Source organism: Armigeres subalbatus, chromosome 2 (genome assembly GCF_024139115.2).
Source record: "Armigeres subalbatus isolate Guangzhou_Male chromosome 2, GZ_Asu_2, whole genome shotgun sequence".
NCBI classification, from domain to species: Eukaryota; Metazoa; Arthropoda; class Insecta; order Diptera; family Culicidae; genus Armigeres; species Armigeres subalbatus.
In genome coordinates, this window is record NC_085140.1 from 373,074,336 (window position 1) to 373,090,124 (window position 15,789).

At 37.8% G+C, this 15,789-nt stretch overlaps 1 protein-coding gene across 21 annotated transcripts in view; it reads left to right on the forward strand.

Moving 5' to 3' along the window:
- Positions 1–15,789, forward strand: part of LOC134213078 (restin homolog) — a 288,278-nt gene that overhangs the window by 183,009 nt on the left and 89,480 nt on the right. For 12 of the 21 annotated variants that reach the window (XM_062691641.1, XM_062691642.1, XM_062691639.1 and 9 more), the window contains 5 exons: positions 2,632–2,691; positions 4,463–4,864; positions 4,928–5,096; positions 5,162–5,339; positions 5,568–5,624. In XM_062691641.1, coding sequence (XP_062547625.1) covers positions 2,632–2,691; positions 4,463–4,864; positions 4,928–5,096; positions 5,162–5,339; positions 5,568–5,624 — 866 coding nt within the window. The remainder of the gene's footprint in view (positions 1–2,631; positions 2,692–4,462; positions 4,865–4,927; positions 5,097–5,161; positions 5,340–5,567; positions 5,625–15,789) is intronic. The other 9 variants (XM_062691649.1, XM_062691652.1, XM_062691653.1 and 6 more) reach the window with 2 other exon arrangements.

The window sequence follows — 15,789 nt, forward strand, 5'->3', positions numbered from 1 at the left end:
TATATTACATTAAATATGGATTTTTAAGGCATTATGGGACAAATAAGTGAAAATAATCATTAATTATGTATTAAAAAAGGTTCTGAGACCTGAACCCTTGGTTTTTTTTTCAATGCAATATACAAATATTTGTTATTTTTTATTTGTATCATTGACAGATAGTAATTAAATTAATGTTACTCCATCATTTCTTAACTCAGAATCATTGAGCTATATTATTTCATAAGGGGAATTTGTGTAAAACGTCATGAGAAAAGAATATTTTCTATCTACCCTATCGTCACTTTTCAGAAGCATTTGAAATATAGTTTTACCCAATAAATCACAAAACAAAACACTTGCGAAATGATTTACTTCATTAGTTATTGTTTCACAAACATTTATCAATGTTATATGATGATTTGTTATTTTCATTATATCATTTGAAAATATCAATTAAATTAACATTACTACATCATTTCCTTGCTCAGAATCATTGAGCTATATTATTTCATAGGGGAATTTGGGCAAAAAGGTATGAAAAAAGACTATCTCCCATCACCTCCTATCTATGATCACATCAAGACTCATAACATATGACTATTCTTGCCTAGTTGTGCTATCGGGTATGGTTTGGAAATGTTTGGCATCGGTGCTATTCAAAAGTTTTTAAAAATCGTTTTTTACTCAATAAATAACCAAATAAAACATTTGTGAAACGATTTATTTCATTAATTTTTGTTCGGCAAACATTTGTCAATATCTGTTCAACACTTTGAGACAATAATATCAACACTTATCTGTAAATATTACTATTTTTTACAGAATATATGAAAATTGCACATAAAATGCACTTTGATGCCTATTTGACCCCAAAATCCCTTAAATTTCCAACTTTTACCAACAAAATATATTTAGTGCCCTTCTGTGGATCCACAGTGAATAGATAAACACAATTTTAGAACAATGTCTTAAAGATAAAATGACAAATAGTTTGGAAACTCGCGATATATGGGGCATTAGGGCAAAACAAGCTCAATAACTACATACAGAAGCGCTCCACGTCCATGAGATAGCACTCACTGAATTCTTTACAAAATTTCCTTTCGAATAAGCTCTTGATCTCTTCTGTAAGTTGTTCGTGAAGAAAGTTATCAATTTTTTCCAGCTTTGGAATCGGATTTCCCCATTGTGCAAAGCTTTAAATAATCGATTGTTTTCGATAAATTTCATCGGCATTCTTCGTCACCTCATTTCCCTAGAGGTGAGCCAGCCTAGGGCTGCAAGCCTCTTTAATAAAGAAATAAAAAAAAAAACCTCATTTCGTTTTATATGCACATTCGGCTGTTTACTGTCAATTTCCGAATTAATATGGGTCAGTGTGTATTTAGGGAAACGGTTCCGTTTTCCATCTCACTGAACATATATTCATCTCATCGCAAAACAAAGAAATACAGCACCAATCTCGTCGCTTCTTTTTGCTAACAAGCGTGCTCACTGATGATAAAAATCACAAAAATAAGAAACAAACCAAACTCCTTTTCATTGCTTTGTTTTTGATGGGATGGAAATAGGAGCTATGGGATGAAATGCCGAACCATTCCCCTATTTAGATTTTTATAAATTTCTTCAAAATATCCACTTTTCTGATAATATAATTACTCACAAAAATCTGACAGGCACTTTTGTTTCTTTTCCAAACGCAGTGACTATTCTCAGTACACCCGATTCTTTTTCTACACGGATTTTTTTAAACGGTTTTTTTTTACACGGATTCTCAAAATAACATGGATTTGTTTGCACGAATCTCTAAATAGCACGGATTTTTTTACACTGAACGCATCTCCATATTAACAAAGACTCAGTTACTTTTTTTTACTCGAATATTTTTTTACATGGCTTTTTTTACACGGTTTCTCGAAATAGCACGGATTCTCGAAAAAACACGGATGCATCGTGTAAAAAAAAGAATCGGGAAGTCATATTATGTGTTGAATAATCATTGCTACGTTTACCAATTTAATTCTGACCGAAGTAGCTTCATGAAGGCGAATATTTTATGCTCTGGTTTGGTTTGAATCATGTATGAGTTTTTCTCAACACTGGTAGTACACGAATCATCACTCATATCTAGAGAATCTCTAATGTACAAAATTGATTTAAATTAAAAGGAGAAACAGCAGCTCTTGTCATGTTCCAAAACAAATTTTATTCAATTTTTTTAGATATATCACTGTCAAGGTTGTCTACTACACAGGTGTACATTAATAAAAACTGATTTCTCGCGAACTGAAATATTTTTCTCATTCATTTTGTTTTACTGTCCAAATGTAAATTTTCCTTTTCTATTTTTTTTTCTTTCTTCTTCATCTGTTTGCACCCGTTGTCGATCGTATCCTTGTAAAAACTGCATCATTTTATTTCCTTGAACACATTCCTAATTTTGTGCGTTTCCGTGTGTGTGCGTGTATTACGAACTGATATGCACCCCGATCCTGATGCACCGCACCAAATGGATTACAAATCCTCCAATGTATTCACGTGCATGTTACATAAACTTCGCCGTGTGCACCACATCATGTCGCCATTCCTTCGCACCGCATCCCTCCATCCATTCCACCACATTCCACGAATGGTTGCAATCCGGTGAAGGCGCCTCGACCACCGGTTCGGATCTCTACTGGGAAGCAACCGGACGACGCAGGAGCTCAGGTAATTTGTGCGGTGCAATATCTTCTCACCCCGTTCTGCCGGCATGAAATATGCATTAAGCGGCGGGAAGGATGTCCCAGTTTATTAAAGCATTAGTCATGTAGCGCTTCTAACAACAGCTAACTACTCAGCTCAAGGTAAGTTTCCGGTGAGAGGACTAACCAACCAAACTCGGCCCGGTGAAGGTGATGCAAGCTCACACCTGTTGTTGTTGTAGTTTACCGGTGGTAGGGTTGATGTTCTTGGTCGCTTCCGGTGCTGCTTGCTGGTGGGGGATTAATATCCGGGGGAGTTCGTGCTGCGGTGGAAAGCTGTAAATTTTTCCCAGCTACGTGGTGCTGTGTTCGGTTGAAAACTACATGCTGCAGCAGCGAGGAAGAACTGCACTGATGCAAGTGGGACCGTTCGAGCCTCACGTGAACAACATTTGGTTGATCCGGGAGATGTGCGGGAATTGAAAGCACTAGGGGATGCACGTGAATTTATGTGCATTTGGTAGATTAGGTCTGTCAGGACAGGCAATTTACTTTGATAGACACTTTGTAAACTATGCAGGCTTTATGTGAAAAGTGACTGATGAAATATTGATGAGCCATTTGAGAAAATATTAATGAGCCATTTGCTTATTATCACCACAAATGCTAACAGGCTATAAAACGTGGAGTGGTATATATTACTCAGTTATTTATATGAGCATGTTGAATATTAGTAACTATTATTTGTTGAAAACTAGAGATGGTATTATAAAACTTTAGTTTTTGGGGAAAAATAATAAATTTCATGGGCACTTTATTAGTTTTTAAAACGTTCTTCAACAAATCGCCTAAAATATTAATTTTCGGATTTGTTTTCAGTAATTTTAGTCATATTTTCCAGAGACTCATGTAGATATTGAATACTGCAGAACTATTTCAATGTCTTTTAATTTAATGGAATTGTAAATGTCCGTGCTAGATGTTCGTTGCTCCAATGAATGTTTTAATTTCGCGATGTTTCAGTTTGTAAAGCTTTAATTGAAGTTGTGGCAATTCGTGCAAAATCAGTAGAATATTCAAAATTAAAATGGTTGATTGTGGTTAACTGATTGCCTGAATAGAAAGCCCCTGTAATTTCAATTTGCAAAAATTGGGTAGAAATGTGAATATAATTTATATAATATTATTATGGGGCCCTACAAATTGCTGGCCCTAGATACCCTTTATGCTCGTGCAACGCCAAAGGTGATTCTATAAACAAACAATTTTTAAGACAATAAGCATTTTTGGGGAACAAGCAATGAACTCTGAAAATAGATAAGCTAAATATTTATTCGAAGAATTATTTACATAATTTTCACTAACTTTTAATTATGATTACATGCTTCTATTCCAATTTCAAACGCAATAACGGATATCAAACTATGTTTCTAGAAACATAATTTATATTCATATTTAACACAGCAATATTATTAAATAATCAACATCAATTAAACCATAACCTCAGCATTTATCTGCAAGTCATATAAAATCACAGCTATGCTCCACATAATTCCAACAAATGTATTAAATTTAATCACACCAACGACAATAACATGCCTCCATACCAATCGTCGCTTATTGAAGCTAGCATATTCCGTTTTCATCATCATTGCTTGTGCCGCCTGTCGACTATTCACTGAAGCAATTGCCCACACATGATGAAAAGCATATTTATTCCACTCAGCCAGACCCATTGATAATGACATTCAATTTCCCACGCACCGCACTTTCGGTGCATTCCGATTCCATTGCAGATCAAGGTGTTGTCCTGACAACCGACACGGACAGCTTCATCATCGGTCAGCGCGTTTGGGTAGGAGGGCTCCGGCCGGGACACATCGCATACATCGGCGAGACACATTTTGCCCCCGGCGATTGGGCCGGGGTGGTGCTCGACGAACCGAACGGGAAAAACGATGGGTCCGTTTCCGGGAAGAGGTACTTTCAGTGCGAGCCAAAGAAGGGTGTGTTCTCGCGGCTGACACGATTGACACGTGATCCGATGCCGGGCGCACCTACCGGAGCTGGATCGTCCAGCGCGGGGGACACTTCGATGGATCAGAGCCTGCGGTCGTTGACATCGCCGTCTCGTTCCGGAGCGGTGTCGCCTACGCACAGCGTGTCCAGCTTCATTTCAAAATCGCCAGCCGCTGGAAGTAAGTTTTTTTTAAATTTTATTTTCAATCGATGTTAATGTTTGATTTTTTACTGTTCCGCAGAGGCAGCCACCTTGACAGTTGGTGATCGTGTGATTGTATCATCCGGCTTCGGTTCACGTCCTGGCATCTTGAAATACCTTGGCGAGACACAGTTTGCCAGTGGAACCTGGTGTGGTATTCAACTTGATGACGCCAGTGGCAAAAACGACGGCTCCGTTGACGGAGTCAGGTAAGGACAACTAAAACCGTCCCTTCCGATAAAAAAACCTAACGATTTTTTTTTATGTTGCACAGATATTTCGATTGCCTGGACAAGTATGGAATATTCGTCCCGATTGCCAAAGTCACACTGTCGCCCTCTTCCCGGAAAGCGCGACTGTCCCGGTCCGGATCAAAGGAATCGCTGACGTCGGTGGGAACGATGAGCTCAATCGCAACCACGGCCACCTCCAGACTCCGCATGAGCGCACAGGTATCGCTCGAAGCTTGGTGAACATTCTCCATCCCATGCGTGCTGCATGTCGGAAGCAACTTCCGTGCAAGCGGAACTCCCCCGTTTTGATTTTATGCTCTCTAACCTTGCTAGTTTGCTCCCCCGTTCTATTCCCAATCCTGCTAACCAAAATTTAAGAGAATATAATCCCTCGATACTAACCAAACGTCCTCATTGCTCTTGTAACATCCCCCGTTCCCATTACAGAGAAAATCATCGGTCAGCGCAGTGCCTTCGACACCCAAGTCTTCCTTCTCGCTGCAGGTAGGCACTGATTTGTTCGTTAAATAAATGACCAAAACTATGCATCATTTCTTTAAAAAAAATTATAACTTTTGTGCCAATTTAGTTAGTTTCATAAGAAAACTTTTTGGGCCCTTTATATCGGCACCATTGATTACTAAAACGACTGAATGAAACTAATCGATTATTCTTATGCTATATATTGTTGTAAATAAAGCTGTACGAGTCAATATTGTGTTATCTGATTAATTTAAGGTTTGCATTTTGTGTATTTTCAACAATAACCTAATGATTTTTTTATGCATCCCTAGAAATGTATTGATTTTGATCTGTATGAAATTCAAGTGGCTGAGTGATAAACTTTGAAGATGGGAATAGGGAGTTCTGATGGAATGCCTTAGCTTTGTATAATTTTGAAGAAACACATATTACTTAAGCACTCATGGGGGAGGGGGGGTTTATCGTTTTCTTACGCATAATTTTTACATGTAGACCAATTCATAATTGCTATTTCATTACTGGTTAGGGACCCGGCAAATGAAATTTGGGACAATCAATCACTCTTTATTGTGTATGTTTTTGGAGTCGTAGATTCTATAACAAGGACCACGTCCATATGGTCGCCAGAAAAGGGATTTTCGTTGGACGGGGCTCTTTTGACCGGCTTTGAGACAGTTCGTCGAATGACATTTGGTCGAATGGACATTTGTCCGAATGGAAATTAAGTCCAATGTTGAAAGTGAATTTCAGCATAATAGGTCGGTAATTTAGAAAAATGGATCATTAGGGTATCTGTTCCATTATTAATAACATGCTCCTATATAAATAACATTCACAAAACAGGAAATTTCGGCTCAATTTGTGTCGTGTTTTGTTGTTTTCCAATTCACAAAAATGAGAAATAAAACATTTAGCGCACCATTTTTTTGTTTTCGAATGGTATTGGTTTGGGTACATGGTATTAATTCAAGGAGCAGTTCCCCTAGTCATTGGATTTTGATTAAATTTGATGAAATAATCCTCAAGATACATGAATGAACTGATTAGAGGAATTCAGTAGACGTGGGGAAAATAGATCAATAGCGCAAGAAACGAATACGCATGAAGAACGCTAATGAGGGATTCTCGCTTGAGTAAACTGAAACTTCTGGAGACCCTGGTCTGGTGGACTATGAAAAGATTGAAAATCTACAGAAATAGCAAAATGTTAGGTAGGGTAAAACGACCTATTATGCAGCGGCTAAGCACCGTGTCAAAACAAAATTGATTTCAAAAATTCTTTTAAAAAATACCTGTTGATATTATTCCACATTACAGTAGTCGAATAAGATGATCGTTAACTGTAGTTTCGTAAATATTACGTCAATTGTGCTGAACTTATGTTGTTTTCTTTTTATAACAATAAAAACAAACTACCGCAATAATAGGACGCAGTTGCCTATCGTTGCATAATTTTTTGAAGGTCAGTCTTATTGTTGTGGTATTGCATGTTTTTCTTATGGAGATCGATACCACAACAATAGGACCTTAACACTACCGCAATAATAGGCTCAAAGGATTCAAATTTGTATCAATTAAATTTTATATTGAATTTTTCATCAATTAAACAGTATTTTGTCTAACACAAGCTGTTATAGTCGTTAATTCGAAGAGTTTTAGCGTATCCACATTTGTTTTTAATGCTATTATATCCAGAATGGACTATTTTAAAACTACCGCAACATTAGGACATACCACACGATAGGACGTTTTACCCTACCGATGGAAAAATACTCTCTATTCTCACGCTCAAAAAAACAATGAAATCAACCGTTCAACCATCCTATCTTCATTTCACAATCTATTTGAAATTAAAGAAAAAGACAGTTTAGCTAAGAAGGTACGCCTTAGAAAGATGTGCCAAAGGTATTGCAAAAATATAAGATCTTTCGACAGTATCGAGTACAGAACAGTAGAGGACCCTTTTTGCCTTTTTCAAACATATCATAATTTCTCGTATTATAATACTAAGTATATGGAAAGGCTATTGTACCAGTCAAAACCGAACTTCTGATAGAAAGCTCAGAGACCCATAGTGTTATATACCAATCGAATCAGCTTAACGAATTGAGGTGATGTCTGTATGTGTGTGTGTGCACAAAAATGTGAGAGAAACTTTTTGGTATTAAGCATACAGCGTACTATTTGCTCTCAACAAGTTGCATTGGACGCGAAAACCGGTTTAGTTTTTCCCTTCCGAAGATATTGAAAAACATTGTTTTTTTTACCAAGGGTTCCCCTTAGGAAATAAATTTAGACACATCGATTTTTTTTCCCATAAATTGCTGCAATGCATTCAAATGAACGCAAATAGATGTGAATTGATGGAAATAGTGGAATTTATCCTCCTAAATTGTTATTTTTGCCTTTCTGAGGGCTTTTTATTATTTTTTTTTCAAATTACGTGCTAGAAAGGCATTACCAACGCCAAGGTGGATTAATCTATCTGGGGTTAGGAGATAGGTTTACTGAAAATAAAGTTTTGACGAGCTTGGTAGTCATATGGCTATCGCTTCTGTCTCATATGCAGGAGGTCGTAGTTTCAATTACAGGCTCGTCTCTTTCCTGCTACTTTGTATTCTTTCTTTATATATTTATCATGTTCTAACAATCGCTAGAACAGGAAATGGACTTCCATACCATTTCCATTTCTTTTCTACACCTTCAAATTGACTATTCTATCAGTAACTGCTAGAATTGAAAATGAACGGAAAGCTAGCTTCCTATATCCAATTAGAATCTCATCAATCGCTTTCTCTTACCACACTGGCAACTCGTGAACCAAGATGAGAAGTTTGACTATCAATACGAGAAGGTAGAGAAACCATCAGGCATATGAACATTATTTAGATATAAATGGATAAATGACTCATCAATGAACAATGTTGAAATATTTTTATATTTTTTCCTCTATATGTGAGCTTTTCATTATTTTCATGGAGTATGGCCACATAGGTTCTAGACTACAATCACTATCTCAAAAGCATTTGGGATGAAGCAGCAGTTAGAACTTATACTCTTTCGCAGCAGTCTGTTAGAATGTTAGAGTGCAATGCTTATTATAAAATAATTTAATTGATATTTACAAATGATGTTGAACATTGTATATACCAAGAAACTATTCTATTTGTTCAAATAAAATACATTTTTTACATGAGATGGACTAAAGTGATCAAAACATTATCAGATATTTTTAAGTTTTTCCGGGAAAATTTTGGACAACCTACCGGGAAAACCGAGAAAACCGGGGAATTAATTTTTTCGATAAGAGTGGTCACCCTGAGCTTCATCGTTAGAGGGGTTCGACATAGTCAATATCCTGTCGGGAAGTTTTTCTATTTAATTTTTTCTCCCATCAGTTTTTGTCAATATTGGAGCATTTATTATGTTACAAAACACCGCAATAAATCATTTAGTTTTTAATTATTATTGACTAAAGTTTACTTCTTTCGAATATCTTTTTTAACAAAACGTCATTCGACGAAATGTACCAAGATTATTAATTAAAAAATCTGCTTTCGACTATATGGCCATTCGACGTAATGCTCTTTCGACCAATCGTCTTCGACCAAATGTTCAAAAATTATTCATTTCAAAATCTGCTTTCGACTGAAAAATCTTTATTCGACCAAACATCATTCTATCAAATGTCCTACGCCCCATTTGACGTAATGTCTGTTCGACCAAATGTTTTCCCAATCGTTGGCTTCTTTTGGCATCTTTTAAAGAGCAGTACAACGCGAGTTTTCTCCAAAATTGAGACATCTTCATTCTGGAAAGATTTCCTGAACATTCCTTGTTGCCAAACCACAAGACCACTTAATGAAACTTAGCTTCATGTGCGATTTGACTACAAAGTTTCCTAAACTCGGTCAAAGAATCGCCGTAGAGCTGGGCGAGCTCGTGGTTCATTCTTCGCCGCCACACACCGTCTTCCTGCACACGGCCAAAGATGGTCCTAAGCACCCGTCTCTCGAATACTCCGAGTTCTTGCAAGTCCTCCTCGAGCATTGACCATGTTTCATGTCCGTAGAGGACAACCGGTCTTATTAGCGTCTTGTACATGACACATTTGGTGCGGTGGCGAATCTTTTTCGACCGCAGTTTCTTCTGGAGCCCGTAGTAGGCCCGACTTCCACAGATGATGCGCTTTCGTATTTCACGACCAACATTGTTGTCAGCCGTTAGCAAGGATCCGAAGTAGACGAATTCCTCGACCACCTGGAAGGTATCCCCGGCTATCGTAACACTGCTTCCCAGGCGGGCCTTGTCGCGCTCGGTTCCATCCACAGACATGTACTTTGTCTTTGACGCATTCACCACCAGTCCAACTTTTGTTGCTTCACGTTTCATGCGGGTGTACAGTTCTGCCACCTTTGCAAATGTTCGGCCGATAATGTCCATGTCATCCGCGAAACAAGTAAATTGACTGGATCTGTTGAAAATCGTTCCCCGGCTGTTACACCCGACTCTCCGCATGACACCTTCTAGCGCAATGTTGAACACCAGGCACGAAAGTCCAAAGTTCGCCCGAAATCTTCACACAGTTTTGCACATCGTCCACCGTTGCTTTGATCGGTCTGGTAAGCTTCCCAGGGAAGCTGTGCTCGTCCATAATTTTCCATAGCTCTACGCAGTCTATACTGTCGTGTGCCGCCTTGAAATCAACGAACAGATGATGCGTTGGGACCTGGTATTCACGGCATTTTTGAAGGATTTGCCGTACAGTAAAGATCTGGTCCGTTGTCGAGCGGCCGTCAACGAAGCCAGCTTGATAACTTCCCACGAACTCATACACTAATGGTGACAGAGATGTAGAGATTTGTAGAGATGAAGCGGAGCAATAGTCGGCCGAGGATGCAAATCACGGTATTTCAATTTGAAATTCTCAAGTTGACTCATATTTTTGTTTTTTGTTCGCACACACGTGGCTTATGTGTGACCCGATTTAGTCACAATTAGGTTGCTGTAACCAGTTTCATTAGACTTGGGCTGCTTGGGCAGTTGATATGTATAGAATAATTGTATGAGACATAATAAGAAAATAAACATAAATTTAATGTTGAAAAAAAAAAACAATTCATCGATCTTAACCGATTGGTGTAAAGCCCTGGTCGCCTAATATCTGGACGCACTGTTTATTTCATTGCTTGGGAAGCATCTTGCGTAATTTTTTTTATTATTTTACATCATTTGCTGGTCAAATTGCCCAACATTTTTCGATTTAGTGAAATTAACAGCAATTGGATGGATTGACGTTCTTTTTGAATCCTTACTCAATTACTAACCTTTATTATTGTAGAATGCTACAATGCGTTTTCCAGAGTCTTTTCCATGTACAGCTTCGAGTTCGTAGACTAATTTCTAACAAAAAGTTATTTTTCTGTTTGCGGCTGCGAAACGATGGCTAAATTAGAAATGATTGTTAGTAAACTTATCGAATTTATATATTTTAAAAAACATCTCTACGATCCATCGCCACATCAAACTTTTACCTAATTCAAGTCAAATTCAATGACTTTGCATTTTTTCCTCCTTATGCTTTGCGCTGTCGAAATAAAAATAATTAGTGCGCGTTTGATCAAGTTGTGTGCAGCAAGCAGATTGTTCACGCGATTAGGTCGGATTTGTTCTGCTTTGCGCGATCATAACAAAAATAAATATGTGTGCGTTTGATCGTGTTCTATACAGCAAGCAAAAATTTACCTAATTCGGTCGGGTTTGTTCTGCTTCGCGCGATCATATTAGTGCGCGTTTGATCGTATGGTGTGCAGCAAGCAGATAGTTCATGCGACTCGGTCGGGTTTATTATGCTCTGCACGATCAACATAAGAATAAATTAATGTGCGTTTGTTCGTGTTGTCTGCTGCGAGCAGATACTTTCCGCGATCAGGTAGGGATTGTTTTGCCTTGCGCGGTCAAAGTAAAAATTAAATAGGGGGAAAGGGGGGTTTTTGTTGACCAAATTTTATGAAATTTGGCCACAATATTTTTTGATATGCTAAGAATGTTTATGCCAAATTTCAGCATAGTCAGTCATAAAAAACCCCCTGCCAATAATAGAACAAAACCTGCCAAAGCCGTCATTCCCGCTACTACGAGTTTGATCGTTTTATTTTTCGTGCAGCAAGTAGATAATTGAGCAAGCAGACCCGAAGAGTGCGTTTTATTATGTTAAAAAATGTAAAACAATCGCGCAATCGTCAGAAAAACTTTAATCTGTGAGGTCGGTAAAATAATTAATTAATGCGCGTTTGATCTTGTTTTGTTGTAAATTAATATGTAAAATATTTTTCCGGCTTTGTACCGTCGTTAATGTTTTCGATTGTTCTTCAAGTATACTATAAAACCACAATAAATCTGTAGAGGTTACTAAGGTAAGGACGTGGCATCGTTATTGACTGAAAATGTATGGTCTAGGTTCTGCGAAACCGCACCTAGCGGTGTTTTGAATGAATTTTGATATTTTGTTCGCAAACTAATTCTTATCAATTCATGCGTAGTACACTTGTTTTAGGCAGTGGTATAAATCTGTGAGTCTTGCTCACAAAACAAGAAGTAGGGGAGAACGGCCCAAAATGCACCCCTTAGGCTTTTTCGATGTTTTAGCGCATATAAACAAAAATACCCAACCATTTCAACGTATAGGTGCAAAATTTACAAACCCAGCTACATTACACAATGATCTCCTATTAAATAATAAAAAATAGGTTTTCATGATTTTCTAACGCATTTAAAAAATGTTTTAAAAATAGGCATGGGGCATAACGCCCGAATGGTGGTCTAAAATGACTCAATTGCATGTAAAATGATAGTGAACGCATGGTTGTTTGGTTTTTCTTAGTGGATTGAATTACAATCTTACGGATGTGGTGGAAGAATAGCAAATCGTTAAATTTGAGTGAATATGAAGGGATTTTGCTAATTTTTTCCAATGGAGCTCAATGATGGATAACTAATTATGGATTGTAATGGTAATATTCGTTCATAAATGTACTACAACAGATTATATGAGTGATTTTATGAGTGAGGCCATTTTGCCCAGGGATGCATTTTGGACCGTTCTCCCTTAGACAATGCAAAATACTCATGAACATTTGTTTTGTCATTTTCTTGCATACCTACTACTTGCAGAGAAAACAGAAGAACGAACCCCGGAAAATGTTCGTGAAGCTTCGCGAGTCATTCGGGTTAATATGCTAAATAGTATAAAACAATCTCGGAACATGTTTCTTACGGATCTTTGAGCAAGAACACACTCGTTTATTGTTATTGTGTTTATCTCAAATGAATAAATTCTATTCGAAGAAACGGGCTTGGTGGTCATATGGCTACCGCTTCTGCCTCATACGCAGAAGGTCGTGGGTTCAATCCTAGGCTTCATTCCTCCTACTTTGTATCTTTTCATATATTTCTCATGTTCTAGCAATCGCTAGAACTGGTAATGGGCTTTTTCATACCGTTTCCATCTTCTATCCCTATACTTACAACTTGATTAGTTCTAGCAGGTAACTGTTAGAATTCGAAATGAGCAAAAAAAAACTCGTTTCGGCATCCAATTTGACTATACACTACCCTTCCATTACTATCACACTGGCAACCCGTTAACCAAGCGTTAACCAACCTGACCCCCAGATTCCAATAAAATTCCGCAGGAACTCGTGGCGAGTGCAGAGGTGTTCTCGGCTTGCAGTGGGCGAGTGACTGCATCATCAATTCCTTCCCATCCCCGATGACCGTGAGGACGTGGCCAGTGCCGTTATCGACCATCCAAAACACTTTCCATCCAAACAGCTCTCGGACTGTGCGCATTGAGGTTGGAGAGCAAATCCCATGCTTCCATCCATTGATTCCCTGTGCAATTGCGATTGTTCTGGTCGAACACGGAGTAGCAACTACGAAATGCACGGTCATCACATGCTCATGCTCATGCTGAATGAATAAATTCTATTCGAAGAAACCACAAAAACTTGTGACCGTGATTTTTAAATCGCGAACAAAACACTGCCATATTTTTTGCCTTTGCTCTGCTCATACTTGCGAACAAAGCATGCACTAGAAAACTGCAGGCAGTTGGATCGCGCGTATGTGGCGTTGTTTGGTAGATCCAATTACACTCTCTTCTTACTCGTGAGGCTAGGATATGCTCAATAGTTGAGGAATAACCGATGTTATTTGTGATCAGTTAAATCTGTTACATAAAAATATGAGTGCTTTTTAATCGGCGCTTGGTGAGATTTAACAGAACCCCGGCCATATGAGCTTCCGAAACCTGTACATTGAGAAGAAACGACGTACACACTTAAAATGAATCACAGATTTCTGTGAAATTTCACCGAAATCTCAACAGCAGAACTGTTCAGTAAAAAAATTACAGATTCTATTTTGCGACAAAAAAATTTGGCTTCATGGTCGTTAGCGGCGTCAATCGTCTAGGAGTGTGGCTTCGATTCCCGCCCTGATAAGGAGGAGACTTTTCGTGATCGAAAAGTTTCCCCACTGGTCCACTGGGTGTATGTGTCCTGTCCGTTGTGTGCTAGGTGTGAAGTGTTCAGTCAGTATGACCTCTGGTCAAAGATGGTGTTCTACTATATAATAAAATAACCAAATAATTAAAAATGGCAATCTATGTAGAAAGCCTCTTCAATGTAACTTGAGTTTTTCAGAGAATTTATAATAGAAATTCAATTATATTATTGACGTAGGACTACGACTTTCTTTTCGATATGTATGTGGTGGTACAGAATTGGGAAAAAATAGATCTTCACGGGTTTGAAGGTTTTGGAGAATGATAAGTCGATCATTTCTAAACGGATTTCTAAGAGATTCATATTCACATTTGATATCTTATCATTTTCAATAGTAAACAATTGATTTGTGCTCTATTCTCAAGCACTATTTGTTTTTGTTCCCACAATCAGTCAATTATAATTTCACTCCACTCTATCAGTTTCGGAGTTTCTGTTTTCGTTTATCAGTTTTCATAATGGAACTAATTGGCAGGGTAAATGGGTAGGGAAGAATGGTCTTTAACGCACTTACAGGGCAAAATAGCTTAACACATAAAACTTGATCTTGTAAGAGCTTGCCATTTTAATATTTATAACGTATTACAAAGGGCTATTTCTTTGAGTTGAAGATCAATATGATATGTGACCAGTTTTGTAAATTTGAGGTTGAGTACAATTTTAGTAGGGCCCGGTTCTATTTGAATCTACGTAGTCATACGTCCACAGTTCGTACATCCCATCATAAAGCCATCGATTAAGGGGACAATCTGTACAGCGGAGTTGGAAATTGAGGCTACACAAATTAAACAAATCCGTAATGGATTGATGGTCTAATGGTGTCAAGGTCTAGGCTATCATTGAAATTGAGTACACCGATCTGTTTTCAGGCGGTAAGATTTAATTAAACTTTGGGTCTAACAAAAGAGCTGTCAAAACATTTCTACAATAGAGTGGCGGAATAAAATAGAAAAGTTCTTCGTCTAATGACAAATGAAGAAAATCTACAAAACAAGCTCAAAAAATGTTTATTTAAAAAATTGTATCATGCCAGAAATTAACATGCCTCCTCGCAACATAATCTTTCCTGCCCAAAACTACATCGTCGCAATCATCAAACGTGATTTGATTATGAAGACAAAATAAAATAGCTAAACATCCCTTACATGTAACATCTAATGGATTATTGTGATTATTTAATAATTTATTGTTATTTTAGACACTTTCAGCTGGATGGCTTATTTAATGGAAATGTAGGTGGTGTTTGGATTAGACTTAGTTCAAATGATGATCTTATGACCATTAATCATCCGATTTTGGATTAACACCCTCTGATAGTCATTCCACTGTGATGGCTATCTGTTCAACATTAGGAAGGAAAGCCAATATGCTCAATTATGTTGCGCCAACAACGGTTTCCTCTATCGTCACCATCGACTGGAACAAAGTAAACACTTCATCAATATGCGTGTGACTTTTGCTTGTAAGATAGCGTTGGTTTGTCAAACGACCGTTATCCATATGTTTAGTAGACATTACATATTGTGTGCCCATCACCATTACTCACGGTCAGATCGCCCACTTCAACAAGTCATTGAAAAAATCGCGCTCAGTCATCTTTCGTGCCGGCAGTCACTAGT